The 18,016-nt window shown below is 47.3% G+C and overlaps 1 protein-coding gene across 3 annotated transcripts in view; it reads right to left on the bottom strand.

The window, feature by feature from the left end:
• Positions 1-18,016, bottom strand: part of MGLL (monoglyceride lipase) — a 244,935-nt gene that overhangs the window by 101,270 nt on the left and 125,649 nt on the right. Inside the window, exons 1-2 of one of the 3 annotated variants that reach the window (XM_060023167.1) lie at positions 1,866-2,017; positions 558-702 (exon numbers count right to left, since the gene is read on the bottom strand). In XM_060023167.1, the coding sequence (XP_059879150.1) occupies positions 558-682 (125 nt within the window). In that variant the 5' untranslated portion in view covers positions 683-702; positions 1,866-2,017. Of the gene's footprint in view, positions 1-557; positions 703-1,165; positions 1,690-1,865; positions 2,018-18,016 lie in introns of those variants that run through there. The other 2 variants (XM_060023166.1, XM_060023168.1) reach the window with 2 other exon arrangements.

Genomic DNA, 18,016 nt, shown 5'->3' with positions numbered 1-18,016 from the left:
ATCTTACTGTGTGCAGGTCCCAACGCCTGCTTCTAAGAGCAAGACAAGTCCTTGATGGAAAATGTACAAAGTAACTGAGCTGGCAAGAGATCAGAAGGAAACACCCAGACCCCTTTCTCTCTGTTACACAGGTATGACACCTTCTGAAGCTCATACTCAAACAGGAAAAGAGAACAAAAGTTACCACATATCCATTATTTTGATCTTATCTGATTAGGTGGTTTTCTATACCTGCTGGGTTGGATTTTAAAGGAATGCCTGTACAACAGGAAATCAACTCCAGTACAAAAAATAAAGTCATGTGGAATTTTTGAAAACTGCCATACGGTAGGATCCGTATCCTAGTTGTTATCATGAAAATAGAACGTCTGCTTCTTAATTTTAAAAAAAGATATATAAATCTCAGTTCTGTTAGCCCACTGTGCCTGATGTTAAAATGGCACGTGAAATTGGTCATGGAGAAAGTGGCCGCACGGGAGCTGCACACAAAGGGGCAGAGGGGACATGAACCCCCCCCCCGCCAGGGCACATCCGGGTAGCACCTGGGGGAGACTTACCTGGGTGTGCCCGAGGGTTTCCAGTACCGGCAGAAGAGGTACTGTCCATCGGCGTTGACCAGGTGAGGGAGGTCCTGGTACGGAACACTCTGCGGGGTCCGCCTGGGAGAACTTTCCTCTGGCATTCTGAAAGGCTCTTCAGGTCCTGGGAAGGAAGGAGGACACATTCCAAAGTCAGGGATATGGCAAAACACATAGAGATCAGGAGGGAAACCTTGTTCAGAGTCAGCAACAAGTTTTTAAAGCAGGTTAAAAACAAAAAACCTCCATTTCAAAGATTTTAAAAATACATATATATTCCTTAAGACTGAAAAATCCCATTCGTTCTCAAGAAAAATGCTCACTTTATTTTTTAAGTGCCTCATTACAGCTTTTTCCCCCTTCCCATCTGTGTTTATTTTAAATCATTTCAGGAAACTTCATCTTAAAGACTACTTTAGCTGTAATCAAGTGGAAATTATAGTCAGCTCTATGGGTATAAAGACCCAGCTGCAAAAGACCCATCTATCTTAAAATCCCCAAGGAAGTTTCAAAGGGGCACGATAATGAGGTGGATGATATTGCGATTAATTCCTCCTGTCTGAAATTCCAAGGATGCCGTGACAAACCTGTTTCCATCACGTCCTGGCTTTTGCTGTCCACAACCACACAGCCTTGACAGTTAGAGCCAGGCAAACACGGGCTGTTCCCTCAACTCCGCGGTCACAGGTTCCCACCTCAGAGCCCTGGCTCACATATGCCGCCTGGGCTTGAAGGGTGCGGCGCCCTCTCAGCCCTCCGGGGCCGCCCTCCCTCCGCGGGGCGGGCAGCGGGCGCCTGCGAGCCTCCACTATTAGTTCACCATCACTTTTCCTAAACAAACCACTGAGGCGGCGTGAAGGGGGGCCAGGAGCCCGGCGCCCACTGCCCGGGAAGCCAGGGAACCAGCTCCGCGCTCCCAGGCCCCCCGCACACGCACACATGCGGGTCCCCGAGGAAAGTCACCCGGGCTCCCGACAAACTTTGTTCCCCTCCTGTCTCCACCAGCGCAGGCAGCACAGCCCCGCGCTGTCTCTGGAGGTGCTGCCAGCTGCTCTGCTCGCGGACGGGCACGGGGACACGGAGTTGACAGGTCCAAGTTGGTTCGGGGCTGCTGCTGGGGAGCGGGGCGCGCGCGCACCAATGCACACACAGACACGCGCGCACACGCGCGCAGGGGCGCGGGAGCCCACGCCGAGCCCGGACGCGGGGACGCGGGGACGCGGGGACCCGGGGCTGCCCCACCCGGGGACGGCGCGGCAGCCGGGGGCGGGTACGGGAGGCAGTTACCGGGGCCACGAGCGCCGCTGTCGCGTCCCCGAGCGCGGTCCTCGTCTGTGGCGGGCTAGGGCCGGAGAGCTGCGCGCTGCCGGCTCCGCAGAGACAGGGCGCGGCGTCCGCGCCGCCACTTATCCCGGCTCTCGGCGGGGGCGGCCGGAGGGGGTGGGAACGCGAGAGGCGGCGCCGGGCCCACGTGTGCGGCTGGCGGACCCGCCACGCGCTCCTCCCCGCCGGCCGCGCCCCGGGGTGGCCGCGCCGGGGACTGTCACTCCCCGAACGGGGTCGGCTCTCGGGAGTCTGCGAGCGGGAGGACACGCCACACCCACGCGCGCACACACCACGCGCGCACACCCACCCGCACAGAGACACATGCAGGGACACACATGCACACAGACCTCCCCACAGATACACACACGTGGGCACCACGCATGCAAACAACAAACTGCACGGACACACACTCAATACACAAAGACAGACACACGCGATCCACAGAGACACACAAACCCACATAACACATAAAAAGGAACAGAGAGGCACTCAGACACAGACACCCCATGCAGACAGAGACACACACACATCACACACACACACCACACAGTCAGACACACACACAAGAAGCTGGGGGTTTGGGGGAGGATGTGCACAACCCCCAAGAGGTAGGGTAGAGGCAGACAAGTGCAGGCCTTGCCCCAGAAACCCTCCCTGGGCTCCTAACAAAACGCCTGGGAACAGGGGATTCTGAACAGCTTCCAGTGCAGCTGGCAGCGTAGCTGGGGCACAGGGACAGCACTGGATCACAGTCTAGACCACCTGGGCTCAACATTAGCACCTCCAATTTGCCTGCGAGGCTTCGTCTCCTCACCTGCAACCCACGACTGACAGTATCTCTGTCCCTGAGTGACAGGTGCCCCTGCTCACACTGACCTCGGAAGGCCTTTGCGTCCTTCCTTCTTTCACAAACAACTTTACACCATAGCAGTGTTGAAAAGAACCACTGTCCTCCAGAAACTCCCATCTCAGGGTCCCACGTCTTGAGGGGGGGGACCCAGGCTGCTTAAGGCCTGTGCTCCAAATTAAGAAATACCACGAGAGAAGCCGCTGAGAAGCCGCTTGGGTGTAAGCGCTGCGGAGAGGGGTGGCTAAGTGACGGGACCCAGGCACGCCAAGTCTGGAGCAGCCATCTCAGAGCAGACAGCCCGGAGGCGGAGGCTGTCACGCTGCAAGCACCTGGATTAGAATTTATCCAAGGAGTGGCCATTGGGGTCCAATGGACATTGTGGGGGACCCAAAGCCCACCAAGTCCCCTGTATGCAGTTGTTTCACATTTTCCCAGCTCCAGCGTCTCATGATTTTGAATACACACTGTGAAAGTTTGGGGGACAGTTTTCAGCAGAACCCCAGTGGAAGTGATGGTTAAGAGCTTGAAGAGTCTCTCCTAGTTTGGTTACCAACGTAAACGAGAGCACGGGGGTTGGTCGGCACCCACACTGGGAGTTAGGAGAGTGGGATTGTGCTGTTCCGTATCTGGCTTTTTTTTTTTAATTAAACTTTTTATTTTGAGAAAATTGTAGGCTCGATTATTCAATTATATAAACGTAGATTCAATTCAGAAATAATACAGAGAGATACTGTGTACCCTTTAATCCAGAGATAACATCTTGCAAAACTACAGGGCCATGTCACAACTGGGATGTGGATGTTGACATAACCTTCCAACCCCACAAAGATCCCTCATGTTGCCCTCTTCTAGTTACACCCTCTGCTCTCCCATCCCCACTCTCCCCACACCCCCTGGTAACCACTAAGATGTTCTCCATCTCTAAACTTTTATAATTTAAGAAGTTTTATAAATTGAATTGCACAGTGTGTAGCCTTTTAGGATTCGCTTTTTCCTTTCAGCATTTCCAGGTTATCATGTAGTATCCCATGGTATGGACGTGTCACATGGTTTAACAGTTTACCAGGTGAAGGACGTCTGGATTGTTTTCAGTGTCTGGCTACTACGAATAAAACTTCTGTAAACATTCATCTGCAGGTTTTGCATGTCTCTGGGATAAATGCCCTGGAGTACAATTGCTGGGCCCTATGGAAACTGCATGCTTAGTTTTTTAAGAGATTGCCAAAACGTATTTCAGAGTGGTAGTCCCATTTCACATTCCCACCAGAAATGTATGAGAGATCCAGTTTCTCATCAACTTGTCCGCATTTACGTTCACTGTTTCTCTGTTTTTGTTTAGCCATTCTGTTAGATATATGGTGGTATCTCACTGCGATTGTAATTTTCATTTGTCTAATGGCTCATGTTGAGTATCATTTATGTACTTATTTGCCATCTGTATATCTAATTTACTGGATGCCTCTTCATGGCTTTTGACCATTTTCTAATTGGATTTTTTTTTTAGTTTCTATTTGTTTTAGTTTTTACTGTTGAGTCCTGAGAGTTCTATATTTTAGATATTAATCATCTGTTGGATATGATTTGCAAATATTTTTTCCCATTTGTAGCTTGTCTTTTCATCTTGTTAATGTGGTCTTTTGCAAAGCAGAAGTTTTTAATTTTTATGATACAATTTATCAGTTTTTCACCTTACAGAGTTTGCTTTTGGTGTCAAGTCTCAGAACCCTTTACCTCGTACTACATCTGAAGATTTTCTCCTATGTTTTTCTCTTTATATTTTACATTTCAGCCTCTGATCTAGTCTAAGTTAACTGTTGTATAAGGTGTGAGACTTAGATCAGTTTTGTTTTTTGTGTTTTTTGTCTGTTGATGTCCAATTGCTCCAGTTTGCTGAAAAGGCTTCCCCTGCCCCCCACTGAACTGTTTCGCAACTTTGTCAAAAATCACTCTGCCCAACTTGTTAGATCTGTTTCTGGATTCTCCATTCTGTTTTGATCTATGTGTCTATTTCTTCATCAGGACCTCACTGTCTTCATTATTGTAGCAATCTAAGAAATCTTAAAATTGGATAAACTGGTTCCTCCCACTTTATGCTTAGTTTATACATTTTTTAGCTATTCTAGTTCCTTCACCTTTCAATATAAATTTTAGAATAATCTTGTCTATATCTATAAAAAGTCTTGGTAAGATTTTGATAGGAATTGTGTTAAACATGCACATCAATTATGCTGATGACATTGTTACTATGTTGATTCTTCTTGGTATGTCACTCCATTTATTCAGGTCTTCTTTGAGTTCCCTCGGTGTCGTATAGTTTTTAGTATACACGTTTTATACATCTTTTGTCACATTTACATCTTTCTTTTTTCAAATAATTGTAAATGTCATGTATTTTTAATCTCGGTTTCCATGTATTCACTTCCAGTGCATGGAAAGACAACTGATTTTTGTAGGTTCATCTTGTATCCTCTGACCTTGCTGAACTCACTTAGTAGGAGGGTGTTTGTTGTTGTTGTTTGTTTTTGTAGCTTCCTTGGGATTTTCCATATGGACTATCATCATATTTGGAGTTTCTTGTAGGCAACATATAGTTGGTTCATTTAAAAAAATTAATTCTGCCAACCTCTGTCTTTTAATTGGTATATTTAGAACATTTACTGTAACGATTGTTAAGTTAGGGCTTAAGTCCACCATTTTATTTGTTTCCTGTTATTTCTCTTTTTCCTTTTTCTGTTTTATTTTTCTTGCCTTCCTGTGGGTTACTGGAACAGGATCGTTTTATGATTCTATACATTTTTATTTATCTGTACTGTGTTTGAGTGTATTTCTTTGTATAGACTTTTAGTGGTTGCTCTAGCACTGCAAATACATAGCGAGAGCATATATTGCATGTATATTACATATATACACATATATGTACACATATATCATGTTCACTGATATCATTTTACCAGTTCTAGCGAACTATAAAAACCTAACATCTCCTTACGTCCCTTCACTCTCCCCCATTTATACTACATTTGTCAAATATTTCCTCTATGTACTCTGAGAAACAGATCAGACTGTGTTATAATTTTTGCTTTGACCATCAGATATAATTTAGAAAACTCGAGAGGAAAAGTAAAACCTATTTTATTTCCATGTATTTTTCCTCACCATGTTCTTTTTTTCCTTCCTGGTATTCCAAGGATCAATTTCTCATTTTCTTTCTGTTTAGAGAACTTACTTTAGCCATTTTTTGAGGATAGGTCTGCTGGAAAAAAATTCTCTTTATTTTCCTTCATTTGAGAATGTCTTGATTTCCCCTTCCTTCCTGAAGGATATGTCTGCTGGATATAGGATTCTGGTTAATAGTTCTTTTCTTTCAGGACTTGAAACAGGTTTTGCCACTCTCTTATGGCCTCATGGAATCTGAAGAGATATCCACTGTCATTCAAATTGTTTTTCTCTTACAGGCAACGTGTCCTTTCTCTCTTGCTGCTTTCAAGATTCTTCTTTGACTCCAGTTCTCAGAAGTTTGATGATGCTGTGTCTTAGCATGGCTCTCTTAGAGTATGTACCATCTGAGGTTTGTTCACCTTCTTGGATTCATAGCTTTATGTCTCTTGCCAAATCTAGGACATTTTCAGCCATTGTTTCTTCTGTTCCTTTTTCAGCCCCGCCATCTTTTCTCCTCTCTCTTTGGGACTCTGATGATACAAATGTTAGATCTTTCATTATATTTCCATAGGTCCCTGAGGGTCTGCTCACTTTTTTCCAGTCTGTTTCCTCTCTGTTGTCCAGAGTGGGTAATTTCTAGTGTCCTATCCTCCAGTTCACTAATTCTTTCCTCTGCCTTTGAACCCAACTCTTGGGGTTTTTATTTCAGGTGGTGCATGTATGTGCCCATCTGCCAGCCCCTCTGCCATGCCCACCTCCCAAAACTCCAATCCTAAGGTTTCTGGTCTATTTTACTGGGTTGGAACATAAACGAGGGGGAGTAGGTGTTGATGGTGGGGTGACATGTAATTCTAGACATTTTGAGTTCTCTGGGACATCCAAGGAGAGGCCTGATGGGCAGGTGCAGAATGAGACTCAGACATTTGGAAATAATTGGTAATTGAGGTCATGAGAATGGAGTAACTTGTCCAGGAAATGTGGAGGAGGGGGAGGGGAGGGGGAGGGGAGGGGAGGGGAGGGGAGGGGAGGGGAGGGAGGGGGAGGGGAGGGGAGGGGGAGGGGAGGGGAGGAGGAGGGGAGGGGAGGGGAGGGGAGGAGGAGGGGAGGGGGGAGGGGAGAGGAGGGGAGGGGGAGGGGGGAGGGGAGGGGGAGGGGGGAGGGGAGGGGGAGGGGAGAGGAGGGGAGGGGGGAGGGGAGGGGGAGGGGGAGGGGGGAGGGGAGGGGGAGGGGAGGGGAGGGGAGGGGGGAGGGGAGGGGGGGGAGTTTGCAAAGGTGATGGAGACAGAGGAAGATGATCTGGAGGGTGTGATCTCAGCATAGAAAAAGGACCAACAGAGTCTAACCCTACTGCCCAGAAATCAGTCAAGAGGACTGAGGTGTGCACAATAGATTTGATGACAGGGAGGTCACATGTGACCTTGGAGATAACCCAGTTCATGGTTCATCAGAGCAGAAGACAGCCCGAACTGCATTATGAAGTGAGTGAAAGGGAGTGAGGCAGCGAGTGGAGACAACCATCTCAGGATATTTTCTGTGAAGAAGGGGCAGAAGAGCACAGTGGTGAAGTCGATGGGTTTGGGGGCCAGACAGCCTGGATGCAGAGCCCAGCTGTGCTGACTTCAGCGACATGATCTTGGGCAGGTGGTTTACCCTCTTTGTGCCTCCACAAAGTGAGGATAATTACAATTACTTTCTAGTTCACAGGCCTGAATAGAACAGCGCAGGTCAAGTACTTAGCACAGCGCCCGGTACAATAAAACCTCACGATTTCTAAGTTAAGGTACCTATATTTATGTGCCTGTGTGAAAAATGCCAGCGAGAACCAAAAAGTAATCAGTGAATGGTGAGTCTCCTTCCCACTCCTGTCCCCAGGGGTAACCGCCCTGCAGGTGCTCGAGTGACCTTCCAGACCCACTCTGAGGTCTGAGGATAGTGGGAAATGCCGGAAACATCTAGGAGGAAGAAGGGAGGAACTAAGATGCAAGGGCACCAAACGCCAGTGAGAGTAACTGAATTTCTAGTGGCTCCTTAAAGAGGCAGAGCCAGCTGCTGGGCGTGGGCGGTGAGGACAGGGCCCGTGAGGCTGCTGCTCAGCAGGTGTCGAGGTTTGTTGCATCAACAGCCCCTGCGAAGGGCCACTCACTCCCCACGCCATCTGCATTTGTGACTGTGCAGCTCTTCCCATGGAGAGACGGAGTCCAGATCCCCTGCCTTGAGTCTGGACTGGCTCCACGACTTGCTCTGGCCAGTAGAATGTGGTGGAAATGATGCTGTGCTCATTCTAAGCCTGTTCCAAGCCACTGCAAGAGGCCTGCCATGCTTCCTCTCCCTTCCCTCTGCTGTGTCAACCTGCCTGGACAGCTCGCTGGGGCCACTATCGAGGCGCAGGGAGGATGAACACGTGGAGAAAACAGAGGCTCCGCAGCTCACAAGCAGCCTGTCCAAAAGCAGCTGTGCCCTGCTTACCTGCTGCTGCCCACAGTGCCTGAGGGAGCCTGGCCGGGACCAACATCCACCGCCACTGGCTGAGTCCAGCCCCCAGAATCATAAGCTGAATAGGTGGCGGCTGTTTGAAGCCCTAAGTCCTGGGGTGACTCTTGACACAGCAGGTCCCCCATTACATGTGCCTTCTTCCACACTCACAGGTTCCTTTCTCCGGCATCACTGCCGGACCTGGGAGGTGGGATTCAACAGTTTCAAGTGTAAACGTTTTTTAAAATCACTTTAAATTTGGATGGAGGAAGGAAAAGGGAACACTGTAGTGTATACACTATCTACAAAAAAGAATTTACAGATGACAACGAACAGGTTATAGGATGTACCCAAAGCTGTAACTGAAAAGGTCATTAAAAAAAAAAATCCTAGGGCTGCTATGACAGGGTGTACTGATTCTGTGGTTCTGTCTTACTGAAATGTGTTTAAAAATTTCCTAACATCACTTCTGCCTTGGCCCCCCTTCTTTACTTTTCCCATAAAGTCTTAAGTTCCTTCTTCATCAATTCTTCCTGCATAGGAGACTTGGGGCCACTAACGGCCATGGCTGAGAAAGGGCTGCTGGGTGTCAAATGCACGTGGAAGTCCTAAGACGCGTGTGGGCGCAGAAAAACTCCTGTGGTGACTCAGCCTCCACTGACTCTTTCCGAGGACACGGCTGTCAGCGTCACTGAGGGTGGTTACACCAGCAGGGTGGCAAGGCGCTCAAGGCACATCCCTGGCTTTCCTTGACCACTGAGAGTTGTGCAGGAAAGACAAAACAGTGGAATTTTAATCCTTTTAGTGTGGTTCCCACAGCAGTTACATCCACTGGAATCAAAACAGGGGGTTCAATTAAAAGGGGGAATTTGACAGCTGAGGAAACTGCACTGCCTTTCCTTGGCCACGGCCCACATGTTGGGAGGCAGAAGCAGCCCCTGAACCCCATCTGTCCGCACCCCATGTCCTTTCCTCTCCTACAGACTACCATGTGGGCCGAGGTTTCTGGGGAGGATGGATGCAGGTGCTCACAGGCAGGGGTTAAGTGCCACTCAGCTGCATCATGGGAAAATCCCCTTCAGTGCCTGCATCTTTCTGAGGAAAACTCTTCGTTAGGTTTTTATGCATCCGTAAAGGCTCACTCATCTCCCTTTCTGATAAAGGCAACCACGCGTCCCTAGAAGTTAACCACTTGGCTTTGTCTTCATTCATTTATTTGTAGGGTTACCTTAAATTTGTGGCAAGAGTTCATTTTCTATTTAAAGAAACCTTTAAACTAAATGAAGTTTAACACCAGTTAATGTAAAGAAAGACAGTGAAGTAAATACAGAGCACGTGGTCCATAGACACGGCGAAGCTACAATGTCAGTGGTGTGGCCGTGAGTGAGTCAGGGACGCCCAGGGAGGAGCCCCGGGGTGGAGGCGCTCTGCCTCTACCTGCCGACAGTGCGTCCTGGTTCAGGCTCCTTCCACGCCAGCCCGAGACCTTGCTGCTAGGCTTCAGCCTCCTGTGGGTCAGAATAACGGTCGGCACAGAGGGTCTCCAAGGTCATTCTCAGAAAGTCATCTGTGGAGGGCTATTTTTGCTATGTATTTAAGCACCAGGGCCAGGTCATTCTCAGAAAGTCATCTGAGGAGGGCTATTTTTGCTATATATTTAAGCACCAGGGCCAGGCCTACTGGGAAAGGCCATTAAGTCCAGTCAGATCCACAAAGATGAAAACGCAGGTTCCCACCCACATGCCACCCCCTTTAAATGCGTTTGGCAAGTCCACAATGTCAGCAATTAGTAACCGGGCCCAGTCACTGTAATGAGATTCGCACTCAGCAGTAAAGGAGAAATGCTTCCACTGACTAATCTGGTTAATGGAGCAGTTAAAGTTATACACACCGAAAAATATTCCGTCAGGGTCACTCTAAGTACAAGTAAAACGGACTCCGCTAGCAAGTAACAGTGGTGGGTAACACACATCTATTTTTATTTAAAAAATGTCTTTTCAACTTCACTTGAAATAGATGCCACTCCCCTAGTGCCGAAGGTTGGTCTCTGAAGGCAAATGAGGTCGTGGTTACGTTCAGGCAGGGAAAGTCCAGTGACGGTTGAGTAACTGCAGACGGCGCTGCAGATGTATGGACATTTCCAGACACTCGATGCAGTTTGGGGGGAGGCACGGTGCACAGCATCTCTAAACAACAGCATATTTTCTCGTCTGTTTTCATCTGGTTGATTTTGGTCAGAGAGGCTTGTTATGCGCATAGACCCTGGGGTCTTAATCAGCTCTTGGACTTTCAGGCTCTGTGCCCTTGAGCAAGTTACTTAGCCTCTCTGTGCCTCAGTGTCCTCATCAGTAAAAGGAATGTGGTAATATTACTTGCTTCACAGAATGGCTGTGAGGACTAAATGAACTGACACATTAAAATGCTGAGAACAATGTTGGGCATACAGTAAATGCTTTACGTGTGAGCTATATTCTTTTATTATTATTATTATTTGTAACACAGCATCAACACTCCCCTCCAAATTGCCTTTGTAAATACCACACGCCTGAGAACCTGTGTCTTAGGAAATCGTGGACCATATACAATGTTAAATGTACACTTCCCTGTACGTCAAGCAAAACTGGTGAGCTTGAGGAAGGATTTTACCTCTGAAAGCTGTCCTAGACATCATCCATTCTAAAGCCACCATTTTGTAGATGAAACAACTGAGACCAGAGGGGTGAGGTGACTTGCCCAAGGTTGCACAGCAAGTTGGCGGTCAAGTACAGAACAAGGGCCCATGCTGCTCCTTTTGCATCTTGGGTACAATTTACATCATCTGCTTTCATTCCCAGTGGATTCTTAGTGTTTCAGGTATGAAAAGCAATTGGAAACCAGGGATTATGATGCGTGGGGTCCCTCACCCACATGCTGTCACAGGCAGTGTCAGACCTTCCCCCGCTCATTTCCTTCAAATCCACAAGAGGTCTCTGTGGACATTTGTTTTCTCTATAATTTGTTTTTTGACCACCAAACAACACTTTCTCTTTTCCAACAACAGTTATATTTCCTTTTAAGGAATTCTCCACCACTGTGTAAATTCTTGGGGCCACTGTCAATCAAAGTGTGTGCCTCCCTCCAGGTGGGTTGGCCCAGGGCCCAAGGAAGGCCACTGGAGGCTCCCAGACCCTTGCACAGAGTGACATGGGATGGAAGGTACAGGCAGAGCTCACTCACACCTATGCTTTCTGGGCATGGTAGCTGGGGGGTGGGGAGGAGTTGGTTCCTGCTGCAGGATGCCTGGTGCACGTCGTGGGCCCTGATCTGTGGTTTCCAAGCTTCCAGGCTCTGGTGCATCCTGTAAGTGGATCCAACAGGGCTCCAATAAAGGCCCTTTTGGCTTAAGTCAGCCAGATTTGATTTCTGTTGCTTGCAATCAAAGACCTGGTTTTTTTCCCTATTTATTTATTTATTTATGGCTGCATTGGGTCTTTGTTGCTGAGCGCAGGCTTTCTCTAGTTGCGGCGAGCGGGGGCTACTCTTCGTTGCAGTGTGCGGGCTTCTCACTGAGGTGGCTTCTCTTGCTGTGGAGCATGGGCTCTAGGCGTGCAGGCTTCAGTAGTTGTGGCACATGGGCCCTGCAGTAGAAGCACAGAGCCCTAACCACTGGACAGCCAGGGAAGTCCCTGGCCCCAGCTTCTAATACCATCACGTTGGGAGACAGATTGCAACATACAAATTTGGGCGTGGTGGTGGTGTGGGGGACACAAACATTTAGTCTGTGGCACCAAACAATCTCCAAAACACAGATACAGACATATTCCTAGGATTCCTGTCCCTTAATAAGACTGTCTAATGGCAAATGGAGATAGCCAACTCTGCATTTAGTTGAACTTTATTCACTTATTTTTTTGAAGGACTAAAATGCAGATCCTAGGGAATTCCCTGGCGGTCCAGTGGTTAGGACTCCGCGCTTTCACTGCCGAGGGCGTGGGTTCAATCCCTGGTCAGGGAACTAAGATCCCGCAAGTTGTGTGGTTCGGCCAATAAAATAAAATAAAATGCAGAGCCTAGAAGACTAGCCTCTTCACCTGCAGGAGACTTTGTGGAGACACCATGCAAATAATCTTGTGTTTCTCCTGAGTCCCCAGGACCTCATCACCCAGGGGATGGAAATTAAGTCACGTATAGGGATGGTAATACCTGATGACACCCACTACTTAGGCTCCGGGTTGATATTTTGTGTCTACAGGCCTATGTAACACTCACCACAACCTTAGGAAGGAGGAGCTCTTATCATTAGCCCCATTTTACAGATGAGCAGCCTCAGTAGTTGTGGCACACGGGCTTAGTTGATCCGCGGAAAATGGGATCTTCCCAGACCAGCGCTCCAACCCGTGTCCCCTGCATTGGCAGGCGGATTCTTAACCACTGCACCACCAGGGAAGTCCCCCACGTAATATTTTTAAATTTTTAGTAGAATTCCTCTTTTGACTCATTGTGTATCTGAAATTCAAATGGAACTGTTTTGCATCCTGTATTTTTAATTGCTGAATCTGGCAACCCTAGTCTACCAGGATCCAGTTGTTAACCTCGCAACATCTAAAAGGGCTTGAAGCTTTTAAAACAAAGGGATTCATTAAGAAGAACCAAAAGAGCAGAATGAGTGGCTTCAATTAAGGGACACTGAGTACAATTATATTTTCAACCCTGACATGAATGTAGTTGAATCACCAATTTCTCTCCACAACAGAGCAAGAACTAGAGGTGGCAGAGGGTTTAGTAAATAGTACTGGAAAATAAAGCTGAATTTCTACCTAATACCACACGAGTTACAGACCCAACAGTGAGAGACAGACTTTAAAAGAAAATACCAGAGAATGTCTTTGTTACCCTAGGTGTAGGGAAGGCATCTTAAAGCAAATTTAAAAAATACAAACCATAAGACAAAAAAAAAAGAATTTGATTACATCAAAATTAAGGATTTCCTTTCGACAAAGGACACCAAGGACAAACAGGGCAAGACAAGGACAAGGTGGAGATATTTACCAAAGACAAATTAGGGATTAATTTATAAAAGGCACAAGGAACTCTTGAAAATCAACAAGAAAAAGTCAACTGACCTAAGAGGGAAAAAGTGGGCAGAGAATATAAATAGGGGATTTACAGAAACAGAATACCAAAAAGCTAACAAGTGTATCAAAGAGATGCTCAAAATCATCAGTAATCAGAGAAATGCACAACTAAATAACATCGACACATCACTCTGTACAAGCCTGTGTCAGCCTGGCAACGAGAGAAGGCTGGGCTCAGGAAGGGGCTGCAGGAGAGCTGCACCCGGCTGGTGGGAGTGGACAGCCTCGCACCCCCGGCCGGCACCTCCCAGTCCCATTCTCACACAGCTCCAGAGGGGGCAGCACAACCCTTTGTGGGCAGCCGTCCATGCTCCCTGAACGCCGTTGCTGGGGCAGTGGACCAATCACAGAAGGTTATGCAGAGTTCAAAGCAATGGCCAGACACACCCAAAGTAACAGAAGCGCCTGCAGAGCACTTAGTAAACAAAGTGAAAAACAGAAATCTATAACCCACTTCCATTTATATGTACTTAAAAACACAGGCACCCCAAACATAGTTTGCAATCATGAGCTACATATTCAGAATAGAAAAGTTGTATTTGCTTGGAAGGAGAATCGGGAGAGGGATGCAGAGATACAGAAAATGATAAATGAGAGAAAGAAGTAATAAAAATAATAAACAAAGAGCAAACAATAAAATAATAAGTAAAGAAGAAAAATGTAAATAAAATGCAAGAAGAAACAACCAAGCGTGGTAAGTAGCATGAAATGAGAGGTACTCTCGGCCCAGCCCTCTGCACCTGAAGTTCAAACACAAACCTGTAAATAAATAAATAAGTAACCATGGGGGTCTACAGTCACTGTCATCGTCCCCTTTGGGGCTCACTCCGAGGTACCCACTTCTCCGACCCTCGGGAGCCCTGGGCTCCCGGCTGCTGCTCAGTTCTGCCCAGCCTCTGGGCCTGCTGCCCTTTTCATGCAAACTGTCTCTGCATCTTGCATGTGGATGCCCCGATTCCCACTGCTGAGAGGTAGTTCTTCCCTCCTTCTCCTGGGGAAATGCAATCACTCACGCAGCGGGTGAACCCATTACTCGGCCCAGCCCCACTCTCTCTGACTCGTGGATCTGAGCTCCTCACGTTCTGGGTCTTAATCAGTGGGTTCTGACCAAGGGAGCAGAGTGCCACCTGAACTCCCCTCCTTTCCTGACATTCTCTGCAACCTCGGACGGGGGAGGGCACCTCAGCATCTCTACTTGAAAATGTTCCTTAGGTGGCTCTTAGGTTGAAAAATGCTGACTTTTTTTAACAAAACAAAACAAAACTGTAAGGCAGGCTCTAAAATTAGCACATGGACAGTTTAATTGTTTAGCCATAGAAGACTTGGTGAGATGGTTATCTGTTTTGTTCATGTATTTCTAATTATGAACCAATAATGTGGAATAGAACTAATTTTATTATAACCACTAGTCTGCAATAAAGCAAATGCACAAAAGATAAAATTAGCACACAGAAATCAACAGCCTTAAATATATATCTCAGAAGACATTAGGAAGATAAAATCCCTTTTATAATAACAACAAAGAAGATAAGATATTTAGGAATAAACTTAAGAAACATGCAAAACCTACATTAAACACCTTCGAAAGACACGGAAAATAGATGTGAACAAATGAAAAGACATTCCTTGTTCTTAGAATGGCATCATCGTAAAATTAAGTTTTCCTTAAATTAATTTATGAAGTTTAAACAATCCCAATAAAAATAGCAACAAGCTTCTTTGTGAAGTTAGACAATTGATACGAAAGCTCTTAACCTTAAAAACGCAAGAACCAAATTTAATGCCTGATAGGCAAGAATGCCTGACAGGCAAGAACGCCTGACCAGATGCTGAAGCAAGCTTTTCAGACAGTGTGGTATCAGCGCACAAATGACTGAAGGATCCGTGGAAAAGAACAGAAAGTCCAAAAATAGAGCCAGGCACATGTAGGAATTTGGCATTTGATAAAGGTGGCGTCTCAAGTCATTGGGGCAAAGAAGGACTTTTTTTTTTTTTTTTTTTAACATCTTTAAGAAGGACTTTTTAACAAAGAAACTGATTAGTTGTTTGAAAAAAGATACCAGATCTGCAGCTCACACCACACATAAGAACAAATTACAAAGGGGTCAGAGATCTAGATGTAAACAAAAGAAACCACCAGAAAGCCAGGACTCTCATGTCCCTCCTGACTCTCAGATGCTGGGATTTCAACGCTTTGGCAAAGTAACTGAAAAGGCAGAGTGTCCCTCTGAAAACAAGTATTGGGTTGGCAAAAAAAAATTGTTCGGTTTTAAGTAAAAATAAAAGATTTTTAATTTTCACCAAGAACTGTATCGAACACCGTATTCACTAATCGACGAGACAATACACTTGTTTCGGTTTTCAGACCACCTGGCTCACCCACTGTGCAGCTGTGATGCACAGGACGTTTTATACCCACATTTGTGCAAGGACTGCCGGCTCACAGCAACCACCAGGCATTTCCCAGACACCCTTGCACCTGAAGCGACCACGAGGATCAAGTTCAAAAATGCTGAAAACAACGTGTGGTTCTCTAAGTTAAAACTCTCCTGAGCTGATTTAGAGATTAACCCAGAACAGTCGGCGGCATCACGGCAGCCCCTACCCGGCGCAGTGGTGAAGGAGCACCGCTAGGTCAGATCAGGGACAGGGCAGCCTGGGTCGGAAGGGAGCCACCGGTCAGGCAAAACTATTACAGGGGTGGTAACATTTAGAGTTTCTTTTTTGAGGTCAAAAGAAGTTGTTTTCACATCGCCAGCAGCCCCCCACCTGTTGTAACAGGAACCCAGATGGGGGAGCGCGTGGCCCAGTTAAGATCTTAAATCACTTCCCGAGAGTGACAAGCATGACTTGGCGGCCTCCTGAGCACGGGTCAGAACCTGCTCAGCAGAGGAAGTGACAACAGCACCCTGGCCTCCCAACCACAGAGGCCAGCAGGCAAGCTCAGAGCTTCTGGGGCTGGTGCGGAAGGGCGCTGCAAGGGAAGGGGCTGGGAAAGGGAGAACACATCTGTAAATACTGAGGGGTCCACAGGGAGAGCGGAAGGGGCTGCAGCAGAAAGTCAGCCTTGCAGGGATGCGCGCTGCAGCCTCAGAGCCACAGATGCACAGCCGGGGGCAGGGGCGGGGGGCGTGGTGGTGGCGGAGGGGAGGCTCTGCCCTTAGGCAGCACTGCAAACACCAGTGTGTGTTCAGAGTGCAGGGACTTGAGCTGGTCAGCAGCACAGACAAGAGCTGCCTTCCTCTGTTAAGGGAGAGGAAAACCTCTCCAAACATCTGATCCTAGAGAAAGGCTGAGGCACATTTATAACCCTTTTAAAGCATGATCGTGATACGTGTGGAACAGATACATTCAGCGGGCATGACGGTGACTTGAGACACCTGCAGGGAGAAAATGCCTTTAAGCAGGTGCGTTGGCATGTGACGCTCTCAAACCCCAGACAAGGTGTCCCCATGTCCAATCACAGAGGATTCATGGCAGGTGCTGTACAAAGAAACCCTCAGGGAAACTGACAGAAGACACACACACGGCTGCATTTAAGGGTTAAGGCCTAAGACAGCATCCTTTGACATGGAAGAGCTGGGAGCACCCAGGAAACAGGAGCACGGATTCACATCCTCCAGAAACAAGCTCCTTGCCTGGCCTGCAAGGTTCCATGGGTCCGGCCCTACCCCGACAGCTCTGAGCACCGCCCCCAATCTAACCCTTCTGTTGCCCCCTCCACACCCGCCACTTTGAACGCACCCACTGGTCCTGACTCAGGGCCTTTGTTCCTGTGGGTCCTCCACCCCGGAAGCCCTGTGCTGTCCAACCTTATTAGCAGGACTGTCCCTCACTCTCTCAGGCTCTGCTCGGGTGTCAGCTCCAGACAGGCCCCCCTGCCCTCTCCCAACCAAGTAGCCCCTGATCCTCTATCGCCCGACCTCCTTCCTTCTGTTTCCTTCACAACACCCTCACTATTCTGAGTACTTCATAATAGGTCACAGTACTCAATACTAAAATTATAGTATTTATAAATGCATTAATACTTAGTATATCTTTCTGTCTTTACTTGTTTACTGTCTAGGACACCACCGTCCAGCACGGTAACCTCTAGCAACACTTGGGGTTCAGCGGGTCTGAACTGAGGAGTGCTGCAAGTGTAAAACACACACTGGATTTTGAAGACTTAGCATAAAGAGAGAAGGTAAAGGATCTCACCAGTGATTTTTATATTGATTACATGTTGAAACAATAAATTTTGGATTAACTCAATATATTGGGTTACCCACAATTTAATACTGAAATCAATTTCATTTACGTCTTTTTACTCTGTCAATGTGCCTACTAGACAAGTTTAACTTCCACATGTGGCTTGCATTTGTGATTTTCGTCCTGTTTCCACTGGACAGCAGTGATCTAGGATGAACATCCTGTGAGAATACAGACTTTGTCTTGTCCCGGCGTCTAGGAGAGCACCTGGTGCACAGTTCAGGCTTCAGTCACTTGTTAGCGGGACCCTGTGTCCATTGCATTCT

The sequence above is a fragment of the Delphinus delphis genome, chromosome 10 (genome assembly GCF_949987515.2).
Source record: "Delphinus delphis chromosome 10, mDelDel1.2, whole genome shotgun sequence".
NCBI classification, from domain to species: Eukaryota; Metazoa; Chordata; class Mammalia; order Artiodactyla; family Delphinidae; genus Delphinus; species Delphinus delphis.
Note: the sequence above shows the minus strand (reverse complement) of the source record. Positions and strands in the feature narration are given on the sequence as shown.